Consider the following 25,093-nt stretch of genomic DNA (forward strand, 5'->3'; position numbering starts at 1 on the left):
GGGTTAGGGTTTTAGGCTCAGGTCCAAGTCCCAGGGTTAGGGTTTTTGGCTCAGGGCCAGGGCCCAGGTTTAGGGTTGTTTTAGGGTCAGGGCCAGGGCCCAGGGTTAGGGTTGTTTTAGGGTCATGGCCAGGTCCCAGGGTTAGGGTTGTTTTAGGGTCAGGGCCAGGGCCCAGGGTTACGGTTGTTTTAGGGTCAGGGCCCAGGTTTAGGGTTGTTTTAGGGTCATGGCCCAGGGTTATGGTTCTTTTAGGGTTACAGCACAGGGTTAGTGTTTTAGGCTCTGTGCCAGGGTCCAGGGTTAGGGTTTTAGGCTCAGGGCCAGGGCACAGGTTTAGGGTTGTTTTAGGGTCATGGCCAGGGCCCAGGGTTAGGGTTGTTTTCGGGTCATGGCCAGGTCCCAGGGTTAGGGTTGTTTTAGGGTCAGGGCCAGGGCCCAGGATTATGGTTGTTTTAGGGTCAGGGGCCAGGGTTAGGGTTGTTTTAGGGTCGGGGCCCAGGGTTAGGTTTGTTTTAGGGTCAGGGAGCAGGGTTAGGGTTGTTTTAGGGTCAGGGCCCAGGGTTATGGTTCTTTTAGGGCTAGGGCCCAGGGTTAGGGTTTTAGGCTCTGGGCCAGAGCCCATGTTTGGGGTTTCAGGCTCAGGGCCAGAGCCCAAGGTTAGGGTTTTCGGCTCAGGGCCAGGGCCCACGGTTAGGGTTTTAGGCTCAGGGCCAGGGCCCAGGGTTAGGGTTTTAGGCTCAGGGCCAGGGCCCAGGGTTAGGGTTTTAGGCTCAGGGCCAGGGCCCCAGGTTAGGGTTTCAGGCTCATTGCCAGGGACCAGGGATAGGGTTTTAGGGTCAGGGCCAGGGCCCAGGGTTAGGGTTTTAGGGTCAGGCCCAAGGCCCAGGGTTAGGGTTTTAGGCTCAGGGCCAGGGCCCAGGGTTAGGGTTTTAGGCTCAGGGCCAGGGTCCCGGGTTATGGTTGTGGGCTCAGGGGCAGAGCCCAGGGATAGGATTTTAGGCTCAGGGCCATGGCCCAGGGTTAGAGTTTTAGGCTCAGGGCCAGGGCCAAGGGTTAGGGTTGTTTTAGGGTCAGGGCCCAGGGTTAGGGTTGTTTCAGGGTCAGGGCCCAGGGGTAGGGTTGTTTTAAGGTCAGGGCTCAGGGTTAGGGTTGTTTTAGGGTCAGGGCCCTGGGTTACGGTCGTTTTAGGGTCAGGGCCCAGGGTTAGGGTTGTTTTAGGGTAAGGGCCCAGGGTTAGGTTTGTTTTAGGGTCAGGGCCCAGGGTTAGCGTTGTTTTAGGGACAGGGCCCGGGGTTAGGTTTGTTTCAGGGTCAGGGCCCGGGGTTAGGGTTGTTTCAGCGTCAGGGCCCAGGGTTAGGGTTCTTTCAGGGTCAGGGCCCAGGGTTAGGATTGTTTTAGTGTTAGGGCCCAGTGTTGGGGTTGTTTTAGGGTCAGGGCCCAGGGTTATGGTTGTTTTAGGGTCAGGGCCAGGGCCCAGGGCTAGGGGTGTTTTAGGGTGAGGGCCAGGGCCCAAAGTTAGGGTTGTTTTAGGTTCAGGGCCAAGGGTTAGGGTTTTAGGCTCAGGTCCAGGGCCCAGGGTTAGGGTTTTAGGCTCAGGGCCAGGGCCCAGGTTTAGGGTTGTTTTAGGGTCAGGGCCAGGGCCCAGTGTTAGGGTTGTTTTAGGGTCATGGCCAGGTCCCAGGGTTCGGGTTGTTTTAGGGTCAGGGCCAGGGCCCAGGAGTATGGTTGTTTTAGGGTCAGGGCCCAGGGTTAGGGTTGTTTTAGTGTTAGGGCCCAGGTTCGGGGTTGTTTTAGGGTCAGGGCCCAGGCTTAGGGTTGTTTTAGGGATAGGGCCCACGGTTAGGGTTTTAGGATCAGGGCCAGGGCCCAGGGTTAGGGTTTTAGGCTCAGGGCCAGGGCCCAGGGTTAGGGTTTTAGGCTCAGGGCCAGGGCCCAGGGTTAGGGTTTTAGGCTCAGGGCCAGGGCACAGGGTTAGGGTTTTAGGCTCAGGGCCAGGGCCCAGGGTTAGGGTTTAAGGCTCAGGGCCAGGGCGCAGTGTTAGGGTTTTAGGCTCAGGGCCAGGGCCCAGGGTTAGGGTTTTATGCTCAGCTCCAGGGCCCAGGGTTAGGGTTGTAGGCTCAGGGCCAGGGCCCAGGGTTAGGGTTTTAGGCTCAGGGCCAGGGCCCAGGGTTAGCGTTTTAGGCTCAGGTCCCCGGGTAGGGTTGTTTTAGGGTCAGGGCTCTGGTTTAGGGTTGTTTTAGGGTCAGGGCCCAGTGTTAGGGTTGTTTTAGGGTCAGGGCCAGGGCCCAGGGTTAGCGTTGTTTTAGGGTCACGGCCAGGTCCCAGGGTTAGGGTTGTTTTAGGGTCAGGGCCAGGGCCCAGGGTTAGGGTTGCTTTAGGGTCAGGGCCAGGGCCCAAGTTTAGCGTTGTTTTAGGGTCACGGCCAGGGCCCAGGTTTAGGGTTGTTTTAGGGTCAGGGCCAGGGCCCAGGGTTAGGGTTGCTTTAGGGTCAGGGTCAGGGCCCAAGGTTAGGGTTGTTTTAGGGTCACGGCCAGGGCCCAGGGTTAGGGTTGTTTTAGGGTCAGGGCCAGGGCCCAGCGTTAGGGTTGTTTTAGGGTCAGGGCCCAGGGTTAGGGTTGTTTTAGGGTCAGGGCCCAGGGTTAGGGTTGTTTGAGGGTCAGGCCCAAGGTTAGGGTTGTTTGAGGGTCAGGGCCCAGGGTTAGGTTTGTTTTAAGGTCAGGGCCAGGGACCAGGGTTAGGGTTGTTTTGGGTTCAGGGCCAGGGCCCAGGGTTAGGGTTATTTTAGGGTCAGGGCCCAAGGTTAGGGTTGTTTTAGGGTCAGGGCCCTGGGTTAGGGTTGTTTTAGGGTCAGGGCCCAGGGTTAGGTTTGTTTTAGGGTCAGGGCCAGGGCCCAGGGTTAGGGTTGTTTTAGGGTCAGGGCCCACGGGTAGGGTTTTAGGCTCAGGGCCAGGGCCGAGGGTTAGGGATGTTTTAGGGTCAGGGCCCACGGTTATGGTTTTATGATCAGGGCCAGGGCCGAGGGTTAGGGTTTTAGGGTCAGCGCCATGGCCCAGGGTTAGGGTTTTAGGCTCAGGGCCAGGGCCCAGGGTTAGGGTTTTAGGCTCAGGGCCAGGGCACAGGGTTAGGGTTTTAGGCTCAGGGCCAGGGCCCAGGGTTAGGGTTTTAGGCTCAGGGCCAGGGCACAGGGTTAGGGTTTTAGGGTCTGGGCCCAGGGCCCAGGGTTAGGGTTTTAGGGTCAGGGCCCAGGGTTAGGGTTTTAGTGTCAGGTCCCAGGGCCCAGGGTTAGGGTTTTAGGGTCAGGGCCCATGTCCCAGGTTTAGGGTTTTAGGGTCACTGCCTAGGGCCCAGGGTTAGGGTTTTAGAGTCAGGGCCCAGGGTTAGGGTTGTTTTAGGGTCAGGGCCCAGGGTTAGGGTTGTTTCAGTGTCAGGGCCCAGGGTTAGGGTTGTTTCAGGGTCAGGGCCCAGGGTTAGGGTTGTTTTAGGGATAGGGCCCAGGGTTAGGGTTGTTTTAGGGTCAGGGCCCAGGGTTAGGGTTGTTTTAGGGTCAGGGCCCAGGGTTAGGGTTGTTTTAGGGTCAGGGCCCAGGGTTATGGTTGTTTTAGGGTTAGGTCCCAGGGTTAGGGTTTTAGGCTCAGGGCCAGGGCCCAGGGTTAGGGTTTTAGGCTCAGGGCCAGGGCCCCAGGTTAGGGTTTCAGGCTCATTGCCAGGGACCAGGGATAGGGTTTTAGGGTCAGGGCCAGGGCCCAGGGTTAGAGTTTTAGGGTCAGGCCCAAGGCCCAGGGTTAGGGATTTAGGCTCAGGGCCAGGGCCCAGGGTTAGGGTTTTAGGCTCAGGGCCAGGGCCCAGGGTTAGGGTTGTTTTAGGGTCAGGGCCAGGGCCCAGGGTTAGGGTTGTTTTAGGGTCAGGGCCAATGCCCAGGGCTAGGGTTGTTTTAGGGTCAGGGCCAATGCCCAGGGCTAGGGTTGTTTTAGGGTCAGGGCCCAGTGTTAGGGTTGCTATAGGTCCAGGGCCCAGGGTTAGGGTTTTAGGCTCAGGGCCAGGGCCCAGGGTTAGGGTTTTAGGCTCAGGGCCAGGGCCCCAGGTTAGGGTTTTAGGCTCATTGCCAGGGACCAGGGATAGGGTTTTAGGGTCAGGGCCAGGGCCCAGGGTTAGGGTTTTAGGGTCAGGGCCCAGGGTTAGGGTTGTTTCAGGGTCAGGGCCCAGGGTTAGGGTTCTTTCAGGGTCAGGGCCCAGGGTTAGGGTTGTTTCAGGATCAGGGCCCAGGGTTAGGGTTGTTTCAGGGTAAGGGCCCAGGGTTAGGGTTGTTTCAGGTTCAGGGCCCAGGGTTAGGGTTGTTTCAGGGTCAGGACCCAGGGTTAGGGTTGTTTCAGGGTCAGGGCCCAGGGTTAGGGTTGTTTTAGGGATAGGGCCCAGGGTTAGGGTTGTTTTACGGTCAGGGCCCAGGGTTAGGGTTGTTTTAGGGTCAGGGCCCAGGGTTAGTTTGTTTTAGGGTCAGGGCATGGCCCAGGGTTAGGGTTGTTTTAGGGTCAGGGCCCAGGGTTAGGGTTGTTTTAGGGTCAGGGCCTAGGGTTAGGGTTGTTTTAGGGTCAGGGCCCTGGGTTAGGGTTGTTTTAGGGTCAGGGCCCAGGGTTAGGATTGTATTAGGGTCAGGCCCAGGGCCCAGGTTTATGGTTGTTTTAGGGTCAGGGCCCAGGGTTAGGGTTGTTTTAGGGTCAGGGCCCAGGGTTAGGGTTTTAGGGTCACGGCCAGGGCCCAGGTATAGGGTGTTAGGCTCAGGGCCAAGGCCTAGGGTTGGGGTTTCAGTCTCAGGGCCAGATCCCAAGGTTAGGGTTTTAGGCTCAGAGCCAGGGCCCAGGGTTAGGGTTTTAGGCTCAGGGCCAGGGCCCAGGGTTAGGGTTGTTTTAGGGTCAGGGCCAGGTCCCAGGGTTAGGGTTCTTTTAGGGTCAGGGCCAATGCCCAGGGCTAGGGTTGTTTTAGCGTCAGGGCCCAGGGTTAGGGTTGTTATAGGGTCAGGGCCCAGGGTTAGGGTTGTTTTAGGGTCAGGGCCCGGGGTTAGGGTTGTTTTAGGGTCAGGGCCTAGGGTTAGGGCTTTAGGGCCAGCGCCCCGGGCACAGGGTTAGGGCTTTAGGGCCAGGGCCCTGGGCCCATGGTTAGGGCTTTAGGGCCAGGGCCCGGGGCCCAGGGTTAGGGCTTTAGGGCCAGGGCCCGGGGCCCAGGGTTAGGGCTTTAGGGCCAGGGCCCGGGGCCCAGGATTAGGGCTTTAGGGGCAGGGCCCGGGTCCCAGGGTTAGGGCTTTAGGACCAGGGCCCGGTGCCCAGGGTTAGGGCTTTACGGTCAGGGCCCAGGGTTAGGGTTGTTTTAGGGTCAGGGCCCTGGGTTAGGGTTGTTATAGGGTCAGGGCCAGGTCCCAGGGTTAGCGTTGTTTTAGGGTCAGGGCCAGGGCCCAGGGTTAGGGTTGTTTTAGGGTCAGGGCCAGGGCCCAAAGTTAGGGTTGTTTTAGGTTCAGGGCCCAGGGTTAGGGTTTTAGGCTCAGGTCCAAGTCCCAGGGTTAGGGTTTTTGGCTCAGGGCCAGGGCCCAGGTTTAGGGTTGTTTTAGGGTCAGGGCCAGGGCCCAGGGTTAGGGTTGTTTTAGGGTCATGGCCAGGTCCCAGGGTTAGGGTTGTTTTAGGGTCAGGGCCAGGGCCCAGGGTTACGGTTGTTTTAGGGTCAGGGCCCAGGTTTAGGGTTGTTTTAGGGTCATGGCCCAGGGTTATGGTTCTTTTAGGGTTACAGCACAGGGTTAGTGTTTTAGGCTCTGTGCCAGGGTCCAGGGTTAGGGTTTTAGGCTCAGGGCCAGGGCACAGGTTTAGGGTTGTTTTAGGGTCATGGCCAGGGCCCAGGGTTAGGGTTGTTTTCGGGTCATGGCCAGGTCCCAGGGTTAGGGTTGTTTTAGGGTCAGGGCCAGGGCCCAGGATTATGGTTGTTTTAGGGTCAGGGGCCAGGGTTAGGGTTGTTTTAGGGTCGGGGCCCAGGGTTAGGTTTGTTTTAGGGTCAGGGAGCAGGGTTAGGGTTGTTTTAGGGTCAGGGCCCAGGGTTATGGTTCTTTTAGGGCTAGGGCCCAGGGTTAGGGTTTTAGGCTCTGGGCCAGAGCCCATGTTTGGGGTTTCAGGCTCAGGGCCAGAGCCCAAGGTTAGGGTTTTCGGCTCAGGGCCAGGGCCCACGGTTAGGGTTTTAGGCTCAGGGCCAGGGCCCAGGGTTAGGGTTTTAGGCTCAGGGCCAGGGCCCAGGGTTAGGGTTTTAGGCTCAGGGCCAGGGCCCCAGGTTAGGGTTTCAGGCTCATTGCCAGGGACCAGGGATAGGGTTTTAGGGTCAGGGCCAGGGCCCAGGGTTAGGGTTTTAGGGTCAGGCCCAAGGCCCAGGGTTAGGGTTTTAGGCTCAGGGCCAGGGCCCAGGGTTAGGGTTTTAGGCTCAGGGCCAGGGTCCCGGGTTATGGTTGTGGGCTCAGGGGCAGAGCCCAGGGATAGGATTTTAGGCTCAGGGCCATGGCCCAGGGTTAGAGTTTTAGGCTCAGGGCCAGGGCCAAGGGTTAGGGTTGTTTTAGGGTCAGGGCCCAGGGTTAGGGTTGTTTCAGGGTCAGGGCCCAGGGGTAGGGTTGTTTTAAGGTCAGGGCTCAGGGTTAGGGTTGTTTTAGGGTCAGGGCCCTGGGTTACGGTCGTTTTAGGGTCAGGGCCCAGGGTTAGGGTTGTTTTAGGGTAAGGGCCCAGGGTTAGGTTTGTTTTAGGGTCAGGGCCCAGGGTTAGCGTTGTTTTAGGGACAGGGCCCGGGGTTAGGTTTGTTTCAGGGTCAGGGCCCGGGGTTAGGGTTGTTTCAGCGTCAGGGCCCAGGGTTAGGGTTCTTTCAGGGTCAGGGCCCAGGGTTAGGATTGTTTTAGTGTTAGGGCCCAGTGTTGGGGTTGTTTTAGGGTCAGGGCCCAGGGTTATGGTTGTTTTAGGGTCAGGGCCAGGGCCCAGGGCTAGGGGTGTTTTAGGGTGAGGGCCAGGGCCCAAAGTTAGGGTTGTTTTAGGTTCAGGGCCAAGGGTTAGGGTTTTAGGCTCAGGTCCAGGGCCCAGGGTTAGGGTTTTAGGCTCAGGGCCAGGGCCCAGGTTTAGGGTTGTTTTAGGGTCAGGGCCAGGGCCCAGTGTTAGGGTTGTTTTAGGGTCATGGCCAGGTCCCAGGGTTCGGGTTGTTTTAGGGTCAGGGCCAGGGCCCAGGAGTATGGTTGTTTTAGGGTCAGGGCCCAGGGTTAGGGTTGTTTTAGTGTTAGGGCCCAGGTTCGGGGTTGTTTTAGGGTCAGGGCCCAGGCTTAGGGTTGTTTTAGGGATAGGGCCCACGGTTAGGGTTTTAGGATCAGGGCCAGGGCCCAGGGTTAGGGTTTTAGGCTCAGGGCCAGGGCCCAGGGTTAGGGTTTTAGGCTCAGGGCCAGGGCCCAGGGTTAGGGTTTTAGGCTCAGGGCCAGGGCACAGGGTTAGGGTTTTAGGCTCAGGGCCAGGGCCCAGGGTTAGGGTTTAAGGCTCAGGGCCAGGGCGCAGTGTTAGGGTTTTAGGCTCAGGGCCAGGGCCCAGGGTTAGGGTTTTATGCTCAGCTCCAGGGCCCAGGGTTAGGGTTGTAGGCTCAGGGCCAGGGCCCAGGGTTAGGGTTTTAGGCTCAGGGCCAGGGCCCAGGGTTAGCGTTTTAGGCTCAGGTCCCCGGGTAGGGTTGTTTTAGGGTCAGGGCTCTGGTTTAGGGTTGTTTTAGGGTCAGGGCCCAGTGTTAGGGTTGTTTTAGGGTCAGGGCCAGGGCCCAGGGTTAGCGTTGTTTTAGGGTCACGGCCAGGTCCCAGGGTTAGGGTTGTTTTAGGGTCAGGGCCAGGGCCCAGGGTTAGGGTTGCTTTAGGGTCAGGGCCAGGGCCCAAGTTTAGCGTTGTTTTAGGGTCACGGCCAGGGCCCAGGTTTAGGGTTGTTTTAGGGTCAGGGCCAGGGCCCAGGGTTAGGGTTGCTTTAGGGTCAGGGTCAGGGCCCAAGGTTAGGGTTGTTTTAGGGTCACGGCCAGGGCCCAGGGTTAGGGTTGTTTTAGGGTCAGGGCCAGGGCCCAGCGTTAGGGTTGTTTTAGGGTCAGGGCCCAGGGTTAGGGTTGTTTTAGGGTCAGGGCCCAGGGTTAGGGTTGTTTGAGGGTCAGGCCCAAGGTTAGGGTTGTTTGAGGGTCAGGGCCCAGGGTTAGGTTTGTTTTAAGGTCAGGGCCAGGGACCAGGGTTAGGGTTGTTTTGGGTTCAGGGCCAGGGCCCAGGGTTAGGGTTATTTTAGGGTCAGGGCCCAAGGTTAGGGTTGTTTTAGGGTCAGGGCCCTGGGTTAGGGTTGTTTTAGGGTCAGGGCCCAGGGTTAGGGTTGTTTCAGGGTCAGGGCCCAGGGTTAGGGTTGTTTCAGGGTCAGGGCCCAGGGTTAGGGTTGTTTCAGGGTCAGGGCCCAGGGTTAGGGTTGTTTCATGTTCAGGGCCCAGGGTTAGGGTTGTTTGAGGGTCAGGTCCCAGGGTTAGGGTTGTTTTAGGGTCCGGGCCCAGGGTTAGGATTTCAGGCTCAGGGCCAGGGGCCAGGGTTGGGGTTTCAGGCTTAGGGCCAGTGCGCAAGGTTAGGGTTTTAGGCTCAGGGTCAGGGCCCAGGGTTAAGGTGTTAGGCTCAGGGCCAGGGCCCAGGGTTAGGGTTGTTTTAGGGTCAGGGCCCAGGTTTAGGGTTGTTTTAGGGTCAGGGCCCTGGGTTAGGGTTGTTTTAGGGTCAGGGCCCAGGGTTAGTTTGTTTTAGGGTCAGGGCATGGCCCAGGGTTAGGGTTGTTTTAGGGTCAGGGCACAGGTTTAGGATTGTTTTAGTGTCAGGGCCCTGGGTTAGGGTTGTTTTAGGGTCAGGGCCCAGGGTTAGGTTGTTTTAGGGTCAGGGCCATGGCCTAGGGTTAGGGTTGTTTTAGGGTCAGGGCCCAGGGGTAGGGTTGTTTTAAGGTCAGGGCCCAGGGTTAGGGTTGTTTTAGGGTCAGGGCCCTGGGTTATGGTTGTTTTAGGGTCAGGTCCCAGGGTTAGGGTTGTCTTTGGGTCAGGGCCCAGGGTGAGGGTTGTTTTAGGGTCAGGGCCCAGGGTTAGGGTTGTTTTAGGGACAGGGCCCAGCGTTATGGTTGTTTTAGGATCAGGTCCCAGAGTTAGGGTTGTTTTAGGGTTAGGGCCCAGGGTTAGGGTTGTTTTCGGGTCAGGGCCCAGGGTTAGGGTTGTTTCAGGGTCAGGGCCCTGGGTTAGGGTTGTTTTAGGGTCAGGGACCAGGGTTAGGGTTTTATTAAGGTCAGGGCCAGGGCCCAGGGTTAGGGTTTTAGGCTCAGGGCCAGGGACCAGGGATAGGGTTTTAGGCTCAGGGCCAGGGCCCAGGGTTAGGGTTTTAGGGTCAGGGCCAAGGCCCAGGGTTAGGGTTTTAGGCTCAGGTCCAGGGCCCAGGGTTAGGGTTTTAGGCTCAGGGCCAGGGCCCCGGGTTATGGTTGTTGGCTCAGGCGCAGAGCCCAGGGATAGGGTTTTAGGCTCAGGGCCATGGCCCAGGGTTAGAGTTTTAGGCTCAGGGTCGGGGCCCAGGGTTAGGGTTGTTTTAGGGTCAGGGCCCAGGGTTAGGGTTGTTTGAGGGTCAGGGCTCAGGGTTAGGGTTGTTAGAGGATCAGGGCCCAGGGTTAGGTTTGTTTTAGGGTCAGGGCCAGGGCCCAGGTTTAGGGTTGTTTTAGGGTCAGGGCCAGGGCCCAAGGTTAGGGTTTTAGGCTCAGGTCCAGGGCCCAGGGTTAGGGTTTTAAGCTCAGGGCCGGGGCCCAGGGTTTGGGTTATTTTAGGGTCAGGGCTAGGGCCCAGGGTTAGGGTTGTTTTAGGTTCATGGCCAGGTCCCAGGGTTAGGGTTGTTTTAGGGTCAGAGCCAGGGCCCAGGGTTAGGGTTGTTTTATGGTCAGGGCCCAGGGTTAGGGTTGTTTTATGGTCAGGGCCAGGGCCCAGGGTTAGGGTTGTTTTAGGGTCAGGGCCCAGGTTTAGGGTTGTTTTAGGGTCAGGGCCCTGGGTTAGGGTTGTTTTAGGGTCAGGGCCCAGGGTTAGTTTGTTTTAGGGTCAGGGCCATGGCCCAGGGTTAGGGTTGTTTTAGGGTCAGGGCCAGGGCCCAGGGTTAGGGTTGTTTTAGGGTCAGGGCCAGGGCCCAGGATTAGGGTTGTTTTAGGGTCACGGCCCAGGGTAAGGTTTGTTTTAGGGTCAGGGCTAGGGCCCAGGGTTAGGGTTGTTTTAGGGTCAGGGCCAGGGCCCAGGGTTAGGGTTGTTTTAGGGTCAGGGCCCAATGTTAGGGTTGTTTTAGGGTCAGGGCCCAGGGTTAGGGTTTTAGGCTCAGGTCCCGGGCCCTGGGTTAGGGTTTTATGCTCAGGGCCATGGCCCAGGTTTAGGGTTGTTTTGTGGTCAGGGCCAGCGCCCAAGGTTAGGGTTGTTTTAGGGTTATGGCCAGGGCACAGGGTTAGGGTTGTTTTAGGGTCAGGGACCAGGGTTAGGGTTGTTTTAGGGTCAGAGCCCAGGGTTGCGGTTGATTTAGGGTCAGGGACAAGGGTTCGGGTTGTTTTAGGGTCAGGGCCCAGGTTTAAGGTAGTTTTAGGGACAGGACCCAGGGTTAAGGTTGTTTTGGGGTCAGGGCCCAGGGTTATGGTTGTTTTAGGGTCAGGGCCCAGGGTTAGGGTTGCTTTAGGGTCAGGGCCCAGGGTTAGGGTTGCTTTAGGTTTAGGGCCCAGGGTTAGGGTTGTTTTTGGGTCAGGGTCCAGGGTTAGGTTTGTTTTAGGGTCAGGGCCCAGGGTTAGGGTTGTTTTAGGGTCAGGGCCGGGGCCCAGGTTTAGGGTTGTTTTAGGGTCAGTGCCCAGGGTTAGGGTTTTAGGCCCAGGGCCAGGGCCCAGGGATAGGGTTTTAGGCTCAGGGCCAGGGCCCAGGTTTAGGGTTGTTTTAGGGTCAGGTCCAGGGCTCATGGTTAGGGTTGTTCTAGGGTCAGGGCCAGGGCCCAGGGTTATGGTTGTTTTAGGGTCAGAGCCCAGGGTTAGGGTTGTTTTAGGGTCAGGGCCCAGGGTTGGGGTTGTTTTAGGGTCAGGGCCAAGGGTTAGGGTTGTTTTAGGGTCAGGGCCCATGGTTATAGTTGTTTTAGTGTTAGGGCCCAGGGTTAGGGTTGTTTTTGGGTCAGGGTCCAGGGTTAGGGTTGTTTTAGGGTCAGGGCCCAGGGTTAGGGTTGTTTTAGGGTCAGGGCCAGGGCCCAGGATTATGGTTGTTTTAATTTCAGGGCCCAGGGTTAGGGTTGTTTTAGGGTCAGGGCCCAGGGTTAGGGTTGTTTTAGGGTCAGGGCCCAGGGTTAGGGTAGTTTTAGGGTCAGGGCACAGGGTTGGGGTTGTTTCAGGGTCTGGGCCCAGGGTTAGGGTTGTTTCAGGGTCAGGGCCCAGGGTTAGGGTTGTTTCAGGGTCAGGGCCCAGGGTTAGGGTTGTTTCAGGGTCAGGGCCCAGGGTTAGGGTTGTTTCAGGGCCAGGGCCCAGGGTTAGGGTTTTAGGCTCATGTCCAGGGCCCAGGGTTAGGGTTTTAGGCTCAGTGCCAGGGCCCAGGTTTAGGGTTGTTTTAGGGTCAGGCCCAGGGCCCAGGGTTAGGGTTGTTTTAGGGTCATGGCCAGGGCCCAGGGTTAGGTTTGTTTTAGGGTCAGGCCGAGGGCCCAGGGTTATGGTTGTTTTTAGGGTCAGGGCCCAGGGTTAGGGTTGTTTTAGGGTCAGGGCCCCGGGTTGGGGTTGTTTTAGGGTCAGGGCCAAGGGTTAGGGTTGTTTTAGGGACAGGGCCCAGGGTTAGGGTTGTTTTAGGGACAGGGCCCAGGGTTAGGGTTGTTTTAGGGTCAGGGGCCAGTGTTAGGGTTGTTTTAGGGCCAGGGCCCAGGGTTAGGGTTGTTTTAGGGTCAGGGCCCAGGGTTAGGGTTGTTGTAGGGTCAGGGCCCAGGGTTGGGGTTTCAGGCTCAGGGCCAGTGCCTAAGGTTAGGGTTTTCGGCCCAGGGCCAGGGCCCAGGGTTAGGGTTTTCAGCTCAGGGCCCAGGGCCCAGGGTTAGCATTTTAGGCTCAGGGCCAGGGACCAGGGATAGGGTTTTAGGCTCAGGGCCATGGCCCAGGGTTAGGGTTTTAGGGTCAGGGCCCAGGGTTCGGGTTGTTTTAGGGTGAGGGCCCAAGGTTAGGGTTGTTTTAGGGTCAGGGCCCAGGGTTAGGGTTTAAGGGCCAGGGCCCGGGTCCCAGGGTTAGGGCTTTAGGGCCAGGGCCTGGGTCCCAGGGTTAGGGCTTTAGGGCCAGGGCCCGGGTCCCAGGGTTAGGGCTTTAGGGCCAGGGCCCGGGGCCCAGGGTTAGGGATTTACGGCCAGGGCCCGGGGCCCCGGGTTAGGGTTTAGGGCCAGGGCCCGGGGCCCAGGGTTAAGGCTTTAGGGCCATGGCCGGGGGCCCAGGGTTAGGGCTTTAGGGCCAAGGCCGGGGGCCCAGGGTTAGGGCATTTGGGCCAGGGCCCGGGGCCCAGGGTTAGGGCATTTGGGCCAGGGCCCGGGGCCCAGGGTTAGGGCTTTAGGGCCAGGGACCGGGGCCCAGGGTTAGGGCTTTAGGGGCAGGGCCTGGGGCCCAGGGTTAGGGCTTTAGGGCCAGGGCCCGGGGCCCAGGGTTAGGGCTTTAGCGGCAGGGCTCGGGGCCCAGGGTTAGGGCTTTAGGGTCAGGTCCCGGGGCCCAGGGTTAGGGCTTTAGGGCCAGGGCGCGGGGCCCAGGGTTAGGGCTTTAGGGTCAGGGCCCGGGGCCCAGGGTTAGGGGTGTTTTAGGGTTAGGGCCCAGGGTTAGGGTTTTAGGCTCAGGGTCAGGGCCCAGGGTTAGGGTTTTAGGGTAATGGCCAGGGTTCAGGGTTAGGGTTTTAGGCTCAGGGCCAGGGCCCAGGGTTTGGGTTTTAGGCTCATGTCCAGGGTCCAGGGTTAGGGTTTTAGGCTCAGGGCCGGGGCCCAGGGTTAGGGTTTTAGGCTCAGGGCCAGGTCCCAGGGTTAGTGTTTTAGAGTCAGGGTCAGGGCCCAGGGTTAGGGTTGTTTTAGGGTCAGGGCCAGGGCCCAGGGTTAGGGTTGTTTTAAGGTCAGGGACAGGGCCCAGGGTTAGGGTTGTTTTAGGGTCAGGGCCAGGGCCCAGGGTTAGGGTTGTTTTAGGGTCAGGGCCAGGGCCAGGTTTAGGGTTGTTGTAGGGTCAGGGCCAGGACCCAGGGTTAGGGTTCTTTTAGGGTCAGGGCCCAGAGTTAGGGTTTTAGGCTGAGGGCCAGGGCCCAGGGTTTGGGTTTTAGGCTCAGGGCCATGGCCCAGGGTTAGGTTTATTTTAGGGTCAGGGCCAGGGCCCAGGTTTAGGGTTGTTTTATGGTCTGTGCCAGGGCCCAGGGTTAGGGTTTTTGTAGGGTCAGGGCCAGGGCCCAGGGTAGGGTTGTTTTAGGATCAGTGCCCGGTCCCAGGGTTAGGGTTGTTTTAGGGTCAGGGGCCAGGGTTAGTGCTGTTTTAGGGTCAGGGCCCAGGGTTAGGGTTGTTATAGGGTCAGTGCACAGGGTTAGGGTTGTTTTAGGGTCAGGGCCCAGGGTTAGGGTTGTTTCAGGGTCAGGGCCCAGGGTTAGGGTTGTTTCAGGGTCAGGGCCCAGGGTTAGGGTTGTTTCAGGGTCAGGGCCCAGGGTTAGGGTTGATTCAGGGTCAGTGCCCAGGGTTAGGGTTGTTTCAGGGTCAGGGCCCAGGGTTAGGGTTGTTTCAGGGTCAGGGCCCAGGGTTAGGGTTGTTTCAGGGTCAGGGCCCAGGGTTTGGGTTGTTTCAGGGTGAGGGCCCAGGGTTAGGGTTGTTTCAGTGTCAGGGCCCAGGGTTAGGGTTGATTCAGGGTCAGTGCCCAGGGTTAGGGTTGTTTTAGGGTCTGGGCCCAGGGTTAGCATTGTTTTAGGGTCAGGGCCCAGGGTTAGGGTTGTTTTAGGGTCATGGCCCTGGGTTATGGTTGTTTTAGGGTCACGGCCCAGGGTTATGGTTGTTTTAGGGTTAGGGCCCAGGGTTAGGGTTTTAGGCTCAGGGCCAGGGCCCAGGGATAGGGTTTTAGGCTCAGGGCCAGGGCCCATGGTTAGGGTTTTAGGCTCAGTTCCAGGGCCCACGGTTAGGGTTTTAGGCTCAGGGCCAGGGCCCAGTGTTAGGGTTTTAGGCTCAGGGCCAGGGCCAATGGGTAGGGTTTTAGGCTCAGGGCCAGTGCCCAGGGTTAGGGTTTTAGGCTCCGGGCCAGTGCCCAGGGATAGGGTTTTAGGCTCCGGGCCAGGGCCCAGGGATATGGTTTTAGGCTCCGGGCCAGGGCCCAGGGATAGGGTTTTACGGTCATGGCCCAGGGTTAGGGTTTTAGGTTCAGGGCCCAGGGTTAGGGTGATTTCCAGGAAGTGACCTCACAGTGACTCAAGCTACCACTTACTGTTGATTGTGATGAAATGCCAGCTGAGGCACATGCCTTGGGGGCTAAGTGGTTGCTGCCCTTGACTACTATGTAGACTGGTGTGGGAAGGGTCGCTTTAGATGCACTTGAGTAGGGGTCCCCAACCCCTGAGCCATGGAGCCGTAAGGAGCCACACAGCAGGTGAGTGGTGTCGAGTGAGGGAGTGAGGGAAGCTTCGTCTGTATTTACAGCCACTCCCCTTTGCTCACATTCCCGCCTGAGCTCCACCTTCTCAGATGAGCAGCAGCATTAGATTCTCATAGGAGAACGCACCCTGTTGTGAACCGTGCATGTGAGGGATCTAGGTTGCGCTGTTCTTATGAGAATCTAATACCTATTGATCTGTCACTTTCTCCCATCACGCTCAGGTGGGACCATCCAGTTTCAGGAAAACAAGCTTAACACGCCCACTGATTCTACATTATGGTGAGTTCTATAATTATTTTATTATATATTCCAGTGTAATAATGGAAATGAAGTGCCTAATAAACGTAAATGTGCTTCAATCTTTTGGCCCAGCTCCTACCTCCCGGCAGCCTCGCCAGGCCCAGAACTCTCTCCAGTCAGCCTCTACAGACCAAGCTCATGACTCACAATGGCGTATTGAGGCCCATACCCTACCTCACGGCAGTCTCCGCAGATGAGCCTACTGCCTCACAACAGCCTCCACAGGCACAGCTCCATCGTTACAATGGCCTCTTTAGACCCAGCTCCTGCCTCCCAGCCTTCTCTCCAGGCCCTGAACTTTCTCCGTAAGTTGAGGTAGCTGGGACTGTAGGTATACATGACGATACTTGGCTAATTTTTAAATTGTTTTGCAGACATGGGGTCTCACTTTGTTGGCCAGGCTGGTGTCAAACTAATGGGCTCAAGTGACCCTTCCACCCCTGCCTCCCATCCTCGAGGTATGTGCCACCACAAGGGGCACTTGTTCAATTTTCTAAAGAAAAAATTTCTAAAGTAAGGCTGTGGGATGATGGCAGGAAGATAAAAGAAAAACAGAAGAATAAGTTAAAATGACTTATTCACACATATTCTTTTGACAGCAAGAAGAACTTTTAGTATATACATTCCTTACAAACAAACAAACGGCAGATAAACAATGTTGTATAGGAACTTCAACACACACTGTACAATATTCCCACTTTGCTGACATAAGTTATGGAAATTTCGTGGTTTCCTTGAGTGTCGCTACCAGTATTTTGCTTCTCTGATGATTTTTATCAACTTCCTCATCTGTTAACTTCTCTCCAAAGTATGTCATGTCACGACATACTGCCGCTGCACGAACACGGCCAGTGTCTTCCTATTAAACATGTAGAATGCTTTCCTAATTTCTCTTTTTACTCTCTGTCTTTGTGTTCTGCATTTTCCTTACTTTTATTGTCAGAAACTCCAGAAAGTCAATCGTACTAATTTATCACGATTTGCTTTATTAATTTATACTATGCTTATATGGAATTTTGCCCAACAGACCTCATTACAATTTCTAACCTGTTTTATTTTGTTTTTTTTTTTCTGAGACAGGGTCTCCCTCTGTTGTCGAAGGCTGGAGGGTAGTAGTGCTATCGCAGCTGACTGCAGCCTCAACCTTCCAGGCTGAAGCGATCCTCCCATCTCAACCTCCCACGTGGTTGAGACTACAGGTGCTTGCCACTATGCCCAACTAATATTTGGTATTTTCGCATACGTGGATTCCAGAGGGGTGACAGCGAAACGTGAGTAAGCATGGATTTTGGTATATGCAGAGATGGGGGGCTGTAACTAATTCTGTATACTGAGGGACGGCAACTGTTTATGTTTTTACAATTACGCTGTAGGATACATACTGTTGCATAGCCTTGAAAATAATAATTTTTAATGGAGTGGAATAATAATAATAATATTGCTAAAAGTAGCAGCTGGCCAGGTGTGGTGGCTCACACTGGTAATCGCAAGATTTTGGGAGGCTGAGGCAGGAGGATGGCTTGAGGCCAAGAGTTTGCGATAGGCCTTGGAAACAAAGGGGGAGTCACCATCCCTACAGAAAAATACATGAATTAGCCTAGTGTGGTGGCACGTTCCTGTAGTCCCAGCTACTTGGGAGGCTGAGGTGGGAGGATGACTCAAGCCCAGGGAGGCTGAGACTGCAGTGAGTCATGATCAGGCCTCTGCACTCCAGCCTGGGTGACAGAGTGAGACCCTGTCTCAAAACAACAAAAAAGTAGCAGCTAACATCAACTGACCTTTTATACCAGGTGCCTATTGATACCATAGTTTAATTTCTTAGAACTGTTTCTTATTTCACTTACCAACTCTGTCTTCAGTTACTCCCAGATTTTTACTGTGTGTGTACAGATGACCTTTTGTTTAGATTGAATTGGCTCCCCAGAAGTAAGATTACTGTGAGTCATGGTGAATGGACATTCTCATTACCCTTGATGTAAATTGACAGGGTTTTGGGTGCCTCCCAGCTATAATCTTAGCACTTTGGGAGGCTAAGAGAGGAGGATTGCTTGAGGCCAAGAGTTGGAGGAGGCAGTATGGCAGTATGGTGAGACCCTGTCTCCATTATTTTAAAAAATTGACAAGCTTTACCCGGGAAGGCTTATACACAATTTAAACACCCCTCATAGTATAAGAAAGTGCCCATTTCACTGCACCTTTGCCAGCACAGGGTATTATAATTTAGTAAGTCATTTTTTGTTTGATTATTTTAAATAGATAAAAGACCTCATATTACTTTACTTGTCACATTTCAACATCTTTCCTTAGCTTATTAGCTCTATCTCTTTTCTGTCTGTAAATGGTTGTTGTTGTTTTGTTCTTTGAGACAGGGTCTTGCTCTGTCACCAGGCTGGACTGTAGTGGCATCATCATGCCTCGCTGCAGCCTTGACCTCCCAGGCTCAAACTTCAGCATTCCGAGTAGCTGGGACTACAAGTGTGCACCACCACTCCCAGCTAACTTTTTTCTTCTTTTGGATAGAGACAGGTTCTCACTGTGCTGTCCAGACCGGTCTCTAGCTCCTGGCCTTAAGCAATCCTCCTGCATTAGCTTCTCAAATTGCTGGAATTTCAGGCCTGAGCCACCATGCCTGGCCTGGGCTAGTCCTGTATTCTCTAGAGTTCTCTTTACTTTGTGCTAGCCAATCTCTCATTATGCTGTTCACCTGTTATAATGAATAATTCTCCGTATTAAATTTTACCACTTTAAACTTTTGAGTGGTTTATGCTTCCTGATTGGACTCTGACTAATATGTTAGGAAGGGTCCCAGGAGATAAACCCACACAGATGGGATTTGGGCATAGGTTTGGTTTCCCAGGGGGCAGTGCTGAGCTCTTTGCCAGTGGGAAATGGGATGCTGGTGATTTCCAGGAAGTGACCTCACAGTGACTCAAGCTACCACTTACTGTTGATTGTGACGAAATGCCAGCTGAGGCACATGCCTTGGGAGCTAAGTGGTTGCTGCCCTTGACCACTATGAAGACTGGTGTGGGAAGGGTCGCTTTGGATGCACTTGAGCAGGGGTCCCCAACCCCTGAGCCATGGAGCCGTAGGGAGCCACACAGCAGGAGGTGAGTGGTGTCGAGTGAGGGAGTGAGGGAAGCTTCATCTGTATTTACAGCCACTCCCCTTTGCTCACATTCCCGCTTGAGCTCCACCTTCTCAGATGAGCAGCAGCATTAGATTCTCATAGGAGAACGCACCCTGTTGTGAACCATGCATGTGAGGGATCTAGGTTGCGCTGTGCTTATGAGTATCTAATACCTATTGATCTGTCACTTTCTCCCATCACGCTCAGGTGGGACCATCCAGTTTCAGGAAAACAAGCTTAACACGCCCACTGATTCTACATTATGGTGAGTTGTATAATTATTTTATTATATATTGGATATATAATACGTATATATATTTATATATATGTAATAATGGAAATAAAGTGCCTAATAAATGTAAATGTGCTTAAATCTTTTTAAGCAGATTCTTCAGGCCCAGCATCTGCCTCACTGTGGACCCCCCAAGCCAAGCTCCCAACCTTTCAGCAGCTTCTACACACCCAGCTCCCGCCTGCCAGTGGCCTCTTCAGGCCCATGGGGCTCATTCCTCACAACAGCCTTTCCAGTCCCAGTTTTTCCCTTCCGGCGGCCTCTCCGGGCTGAGAACCTCCTCAAGTCGGCCTCTCGAGACCCACTTGCACCCTCCAGGCGTCCTCTCCGGGCCAAGCTCCTCTTCCTGGCTGCGTCTCCAGGCCCGACTCCTGCCTCTCAACAACCTCTTTGGACTCAGTGCCTACCCATCTCCTGGCGTCCTTGGTCGGCCCACAGCTTCCTCAAGCCAAGCTCCCCAGGCCCAGGTCAGGCCTCACGGTGCCCCCTCCACGATGAGCTCCTGCCCTCCAATGGCACCTGCAGGCCCCAAATGGTCTCCGGTCGGTGGGCTCCTCCACGCCAAGCTTGGGCCTCCCGGTGACCTCTGCAGGCCCAAGTTGTCCTGAAGTCGGCATCTCCCGGCCGTGCCTCCCAGCAAGTAAGCAAGCTCTTTTGGCTCAACTCCTGCCCAGCTCCCAACCGCCTTTGTAGGTCCCGAACTTTCTCCAGCCAAGTTCTTTGGGCCTCATTCCTGCCGCCCGGTGGCCTGTACGGGCCCAGCAATGGTTGGAGAACGGCCTCTGCAGGTCCCACTCTTGCCTCCCAGGGGCCTCTCCAGGCCCAGCTCTCGCCCCCACGGCGGCCACCCGGGGTCAAGTCCCTGCCTGCCTCCCAGCAGCCCGCATGCGGCCCAGCTCCTCCCTCACGGTGGCCTGTTGATGCCCATGCCTCTGGTACCCTGCCCAGAGGCATGAGCCCCTGCCACACACTGGCTCCTCCCACGCTGAGAGAGGTCAGCGTGAGCCCCTTGCCTCACACCGGCCCCTCCCACGCTGAGAGAGGTCAGCGTGAGCCCTTGCCTCACACCGGCCCCTCCCACGCTGAGAGAGGTCAACATGAGCCCCTTGCCTCACACCGGCCCCTCCCACGGTGAGAGAGGTCAGCGTCAGCCCCTTGCCTCACACCGGCCCCTCCCACGCTGAGAGAGGTCGGCGTGAGCCCTTGCCTCACACCGGCCCCTCCCACGCTGAGAGAGGTCAGCGTGACCCCCTGCCTCAACAGGCCACCGTGAGGGAGGAGCAGGGTCGCACGCGGGCTGCTGTGAGGCAGGCAGCGACTTGGGCCTGGGAGGTCGTGGTGGGGCGAGAGCTGGGCTTGGAGACTCCCCTGGGAGGCAACAGCGGGGCCTACAGACTCTGTTCTCCAGCCGGAGCTGGGACTGTTCAGGTACTGGGAGGTGGGATGTGGGTCTGAAGAGCTTGGTTGCAGAAACTTCGGGGTGTACAAACGCAGGCGGGAGCTGAGCCAAAAAAGCTTGTTTGCTGGGAGGCGGGAGATGCAACCAGGAGAAACAGCTGTGCCTGCAGAGGCCGCCATGTGGGAGGCGGAGGCCGGGCCTCCTCAAATCGGCCTCTCCAGACCCACTTGCAGCCTCCCGGCGTCCTCTCCGGGCCCAGCTCTTCCTCCCGGCTGTGTCTCCAGGCCTGACTCTGGCCTCCCAACAACGTCTTTGGACTCAGCTCCTGCCCAGCTCCCAGCAGGCCCAAGTCGTCGTCAAGTCGGCCTGGAATTGGGCCCGGAAGAGCAGCAAGTCGGCCTCCCCGGGCCCAGCTCCGTCCTCTCGGCGGCCTCTCCAGGTGCAAAACTTCCTCGAGTCAGCCTCTCCAGGCCCAGCTCCTCCTGCCTCCCAGTGGCCTCTTTCAGCCCAGACCAGCTCATGGCTCTTGGCGGCCTTCCCAGGCCCCGCTTTTGACTTTTGGTGGCCTCTTCAGGCCCAGAACTTGACCTCCAGTGGGCCTTTGCAGGCCCGGCCTCCTGCCTCTCGAAGGCCTGCATGGGCCCGGACTCACAGCGGACTCTCCATGCCCAGCTAGCTCTCGCCTCATTGCGGCCTCCCGAGTCCAAAGCTCCTGCCTCTCGGCCGCTTCGGCAGGCCCAGCTCCCGCCTGCCAGTGGCCTCTTTAGGCCCAGCTCATTCCTCACAATGGCCTTCCCAGGCCCCGTTTTTCCCTTCCGGCAGCCTCTTGGCCTCTAATTTGTTTATCTTTTGTGTATAAATCCCAAAATATTGGATTTTGGAATATTTCCACCATTATGTAAATATTTTGGTAGGTGATTTATTTGGGGTGAGTTTCTGCACCAAGCCCGAATTTTTTATTTTATTTTCCTTATTATTTGGTGTTAAACAGGTTTAATGATGGTCATGGCAACTGTTTGGCACAATGAAAAATATCGCCCATGATCAACGTGTTCTGTTCTGGGGAAGGGGGCAAAGGCAGGGTGAATCACTTTCTGAAAAAGTATAGCTCAAGTTGGGAGTGCAGAGGGAATGGGGAGAAAACCCTCCTGCTGCCTGTGTCGAAGTGCAGGAGCCCCCACCCCCATACTCACCTGAGTCCAGCCCCTCTGGAGAAAGAAGGGGTGCATGAACTCCCCCTAGTCCACAGGCACTTCCCTGTGGCCCAAGGCCCTCTTCACACTCCATCTTGTAGCCCCAACAGGAGCTATTTTCCGAAAATAGCTTTTGGAAGGGTTGCACCAGAGCCTGAGCAGGGTGAGGTGGGGTCAGGCAGGGCTGGGAGTCAGGGCAGGGGCAGCAGCAGTGGACCCGCTATGCACACATCTTCTTCTCCAAGGTTTGTGTGCAGAACCTCCTGCCCATGCTGCCCCAGCAGCTTCAGTTGGCACCTGCCCCAGTCCAGCCTCTGGGACCCATGCAGCAGCTCCCAGCGGCCCTGCACCCACCACCAGCATCCGTTTCACCTGCAGTTGAAGATCCGTGAGGTGCCCAGAATATCATGTAGTCATCAGTCCCACGGAGCAGCCCGCGAGGCTGAGGCTCCTCCCACTGGACCGCCCCCCATCTGGCATCACTGCTGCCCCTGCCCCTACTCTCAGCCTCACGTGACTCTCGGGCAGAGGCAGTGGTGGGGCAGCCAGGGCAGCGTCAAGAGTCTGAGCCAGGTGAGGAGCGGTCAGGACCCCCACAGGGCTGGGAGTCAGGGCAGGGGCAGAACAAACCTTGGAGGGGAAGATGTGTGCATAGTGGGCCTGGAGGGCGGCTGTGGCCTAGTGGACGGGAAGAAGCAGTGGGCCTGGAAGAGCTGCATTATCAGGGCCGGCACTGGTCCAGGGTGCGTGCAGTGAAGAGGACAGCGCCTTCTCGGTCTCCGGTTCCCTGAGCCTGTCCTCGGGAGCCTGCCCCTACCTGAGAGGCCCTCCTGCCCGGCACCCACCTGTGGAAGCCCAGTCCATTCTTCAAAGCTGTAATCACTAGAGTGCCGTGGGTTGCAAGTGACAGATAACCAACTCAGAGTGGCTTAAACAATGAGGACAGCTGAGGTCTTGCTGCACCAGGGTGCACCAATGCAGCAGCCCCTCAGCACTGTTAGGGTGATGGTTCTCTCCATCTTTGCTTGTGGCTGTGCGCTTTTCCTTGTAGAGCAAAATCAAGTCCCGTTTCCTATTCCTAAGGGTGTCTGGGTGAGGAAGGTTCAGGTGCAAACCAAGGTCAGAATGACGCTGTCAGTCTCCATCAGCCAAGCAGGACCCTCAGGTCCAAGGTGGCTGCTGCAGGTCCAGGCATCACATGTAACAATAAGGTCCTTGGCTGGGTAAGGAATTGGTAAGGACCGATTCCTTTTCTCGTGTCTCAGTTTAAGAGCGAGGAAACCTCTCCCAGAAGTCCCCAGGAGACCTGTCCTTTTGTCTCGTTGGCCAGAATTGGATCACGTGCCCGTGTTAAACCTGCCCTGTGTGGTTCACCCAGGACCGGGTCAGGACTGATGCCTGTGCAGGTCTGGAGCAAGGACAAGGCGTTGAGTCCACCACAAAGGTTCTCCATGTTAGGGGGCATATTCCAGCCCCCATGGGCTGTGGTGCCCCTTCCTTTGAGCCCAGAACCTCTTTGGCCCCAGTCATGTTCTACCTGGACCTGTGATATTTGTAATGCACTCGATGTTACGGCACCAACTATGTGGCAGGCTCTGTGTTAGGCACAGAGATACAAGAATGCTGAGAGGCAACCTCTGACCTGAGGGTGTTCATCAAAACCAAGACAAACAGGCGACCCCACAGCGAGGGACAGGGAGGCAAGAACCCAGATGGAAAGCTCTGGCTGGCGGAGGTCACTCACAGAGAGGGCTCAGCCCTAAGACTGGGAGGAGGGAGGAGGTGGGCTGACGGAAAAGAGGAAAGGGAGGTGCTCTTGGCAGAGGGACAGCTGTGTACACAGGTCCTGAAGTGTCAGAAACTCAGCCCAGTGTAGGCAAAACAATAGAGCCAAGTGGCTCAAAGAAGGGGAAGAGACCTATGAGGAGGCCAAAGCGGTCATATCACACAAGGTCTTGAATGCCACACCAAGGAGGCTGAACTGAGTCCAGGAGTTGATGGAGAACCTTTCAACAATTTAAAGCAGATGAATGAAGATGTTTATAAAAATCTTAACACTTGTCTCTAAGCTCCTGGGAAGCAGGGATGATGGCTCGTTTCTCTCTGTCCCCCCTGCAGTGCCGGCCTGGCTGAATGGCTGTTTCCCCAACTATAAAATGCTTTCAACACAAGCTTGATGATTTTCTGTGGTCCTTGCCACAGTTGTTTTGTTTTGTTTTTTAAACTACTTGAGAGCCTGACATTTTTCTTAAAAAAAAAAAAAAAAAAATCAGGGCAGATTTCCTATTCCCAAGGGTGTCAGGAAAGTCCAGGCGCAAACCAAGGTTATGATGATGCTGTCAGGTCTCCATCAGCCAAGCAGGGGGTGTTCGGCCTTAGAGGAGCCAACAGGCGCTTGAGCTTGATTTTCTCTGAATTAGCCCCATTAAAGCTCTGTAATTATCGACAAGCGGGTGACAACTCTCAAAGGCCCATTAGTGACCAACCCTCATGATTTTTCCAAAGATGTAAACTTCCGTGGGGTCATGTGATTGGAGCGCCCCAAGGGCAGGGCACTGTGGCTCACAGAGAAGCACCTTCTCCTGCCCTTAGGGCCCTCCTCACGCCCAGCACAAGCCCAAGGTGCTTTTCCAACTCTGAGGGCTCTCCAGGGCAGCAGCTGAGCCCCCACTCTCCTTCCCCTAGAGCAACTCTGCTTTTCTCTCTTTTTGTTTCTTAGTTGCATCCTCCTAAGATTTCAGCTAAACAAAGTGGCCAAAAAAAAAGCTTTTTGGACCAGGGCAGAGTGGCCCGTGTGTGCCTGTAATCCCAGCACTTTGGGAGGTGAAGGCGGGAGGATTGCTTGAGCCCGGGAGTTCAAGACCAGCCTGAGCAACGTAGTGAGACCTACCCCCCCGCCCCCACCCCCACACACACCACTGTCTCTTTTTTTGTAAATATATTTTTTAAATTAGCCGGGCATGGTGGTGGGCGCCTGTAGTCCCAGCTACTTGGGAGGCTGAGGTGAGAGGATCGTTTGAGCCTGGGAGGCTGAACTGTGATCGCACCACTGTACTCCAGCCTGGGTAACAGAACAAGACCCTGTCTCAAAAAAAAAAAACTTCTTGGGAGCCAGTAGGCTTTAAGGGAGAAACTATCAGGATGGAAGTGAAGAGGCCTAGATTCTGTGCCTGGGTCTGCTGGGCCACGCTGAGCAGCTCACCTCCCCTCTCTGAGCCTCATTTCTCTAAAGGGAAATGAAGAGTTTGGGCCATGTGCTCCGTAAGAGAGCTTCACCAGCCTCTCAAAATTGTGACTGAGCTTCTATTTATGAACTATCATTTCTTACAGACCTTCCAGTGGAGTTCAAAGAAATTCATCAGTCCCTTCCTGGTGACACACTGGGTGTGCTGTTCCTTCCCAGGAGGTGGTGACAGGTGTCAGTTTTCCCCCCAGGCAGTTGGAGAAGATCGCTGCCCTCCTTGGACAGGGGTTTCTGTAGAGCCAGTGCAGGGGCTCCTCCCCTGCAGGAGCTGGGTGTCCCAGGGGGAGCAGGCAGCCGCTCTGTCTTCTGGCTGTCCTTCTCTGGGGTTGGGAAACAGGCAGAAATGAGAATGTGCATTTTTACGCTTGGGTGTCACACCAGATCCCAGCTCCTGGGAGCACCTGGAGGGCAAGTTGGTTTGAATGGACCAGCCATGTGTGTCTGCATCTGCTGTTTGTAGGTCTCACAGGTGTGGCCAAGGCATGGTCCCTGTGCTCAGGGGGCTCATTCGCTGGGGGAACAAACCCCAGGTAGGCCTGACCTGAACAGCAGATCCATTTACTCTCATGTAAAGCCAACAGCTTCAGAGAATAACAGATTGGTGCATCTTGGGCTGTGGCTGTGTTCATTGCTGCAGGAGCAGTGGGATATACCTCCCTTCCTGCAGCCTCACCTGCCTGGTGTGGAGATGGCAGCTAGCATGCAGGCAGCTGAAGGCCAGCTACAGCCATTGCTGCTGCACACATACCCTGCTCAGGAGAACGTGCCTCAGGCTTCACTCAAGACCTAGTATTTATTTATTTTTTTGAGACAGGATCTCGCTCTGTCGCCCAGGTTGGATACAGTGGCGCAGTCACACTCACTGTAGCCTCAACTTCCTGGGCTCAAGCGGTCCTCCC

At 56.1% G+C, this 25,093-nt stretch overlaps 1 protein-coding gene across 2 annotated transcripts in view; it reads left to right on the forward strand.

Annotated features, from left to right (window-relative positions):
* Nucleotides 1-23,132, forward strand: part of LOC129528748 (decreased expression in renal and prostate cancer protein-like) — a 90,630-nt gene extending 67,498 nt beyond the window's left edge. The window contains exons 12-18 of one of the 2 annotated variants that reach the window (XM_063701767.1): nucleotides 14,858-14,915; nucleotides 15,009-15,241; nucleotides 15,311-15,394; nucleotides 16,017-16,207; nucleotides 17,847-18,046; nucleotides 18,274-18,331; nucleotides 18,453-23,132. In XM_063701767.1, the coding sequence (XP_063557837.1) occupies nucleotides 20,798-21,706 (909 nt within the window). In that variant the 5' untranslated portion in view covers nucleotides 14,858-14,915; nucleotides 15,009-15,241; nucleotides 15,311-15,394; ... (2 more) ...; nucleotides 18,274-18,331; nucleotides 18,453-20,797 and the 3' untranslated portion in view covers nucleotides 21,707-23,132. Of the gene's footprint in view, nucleotides 1-14,412; nucleotides 14,631-14,857; nucleotides 14,916-15,008; nucleotides 15,242-15,310; nucleotides 15,395-16,016; nucleotides 16,208-17,846; nucleotides 18,047-18,273; nucleotides 18,332-18,452 lie in introns of those variants that run through there. The other variant, XM_055370904.2, reaches the window with a different exon arrangement.
* Nucleotides 23,133-25,093: the final 1,961 nt, after the last annotated feature.

The sequence above is a fragment of the Gorilla gorilla genome, chromosome 20 (genome assembly GCF_029281585.2).
Source record: "Gorilla gorilla gorilla isolate KB3781 chromosome 20, NHGRI_mGorGor1-v2.1_pri, whole genome shotgun sequence".
In the NCBI taxonomy this organism is placed as follows: Eukaryota; Metazoa; Chordata; class Mammalia; order Primates; family Hominidae; genus Gorilla; species Gorilla gorilla.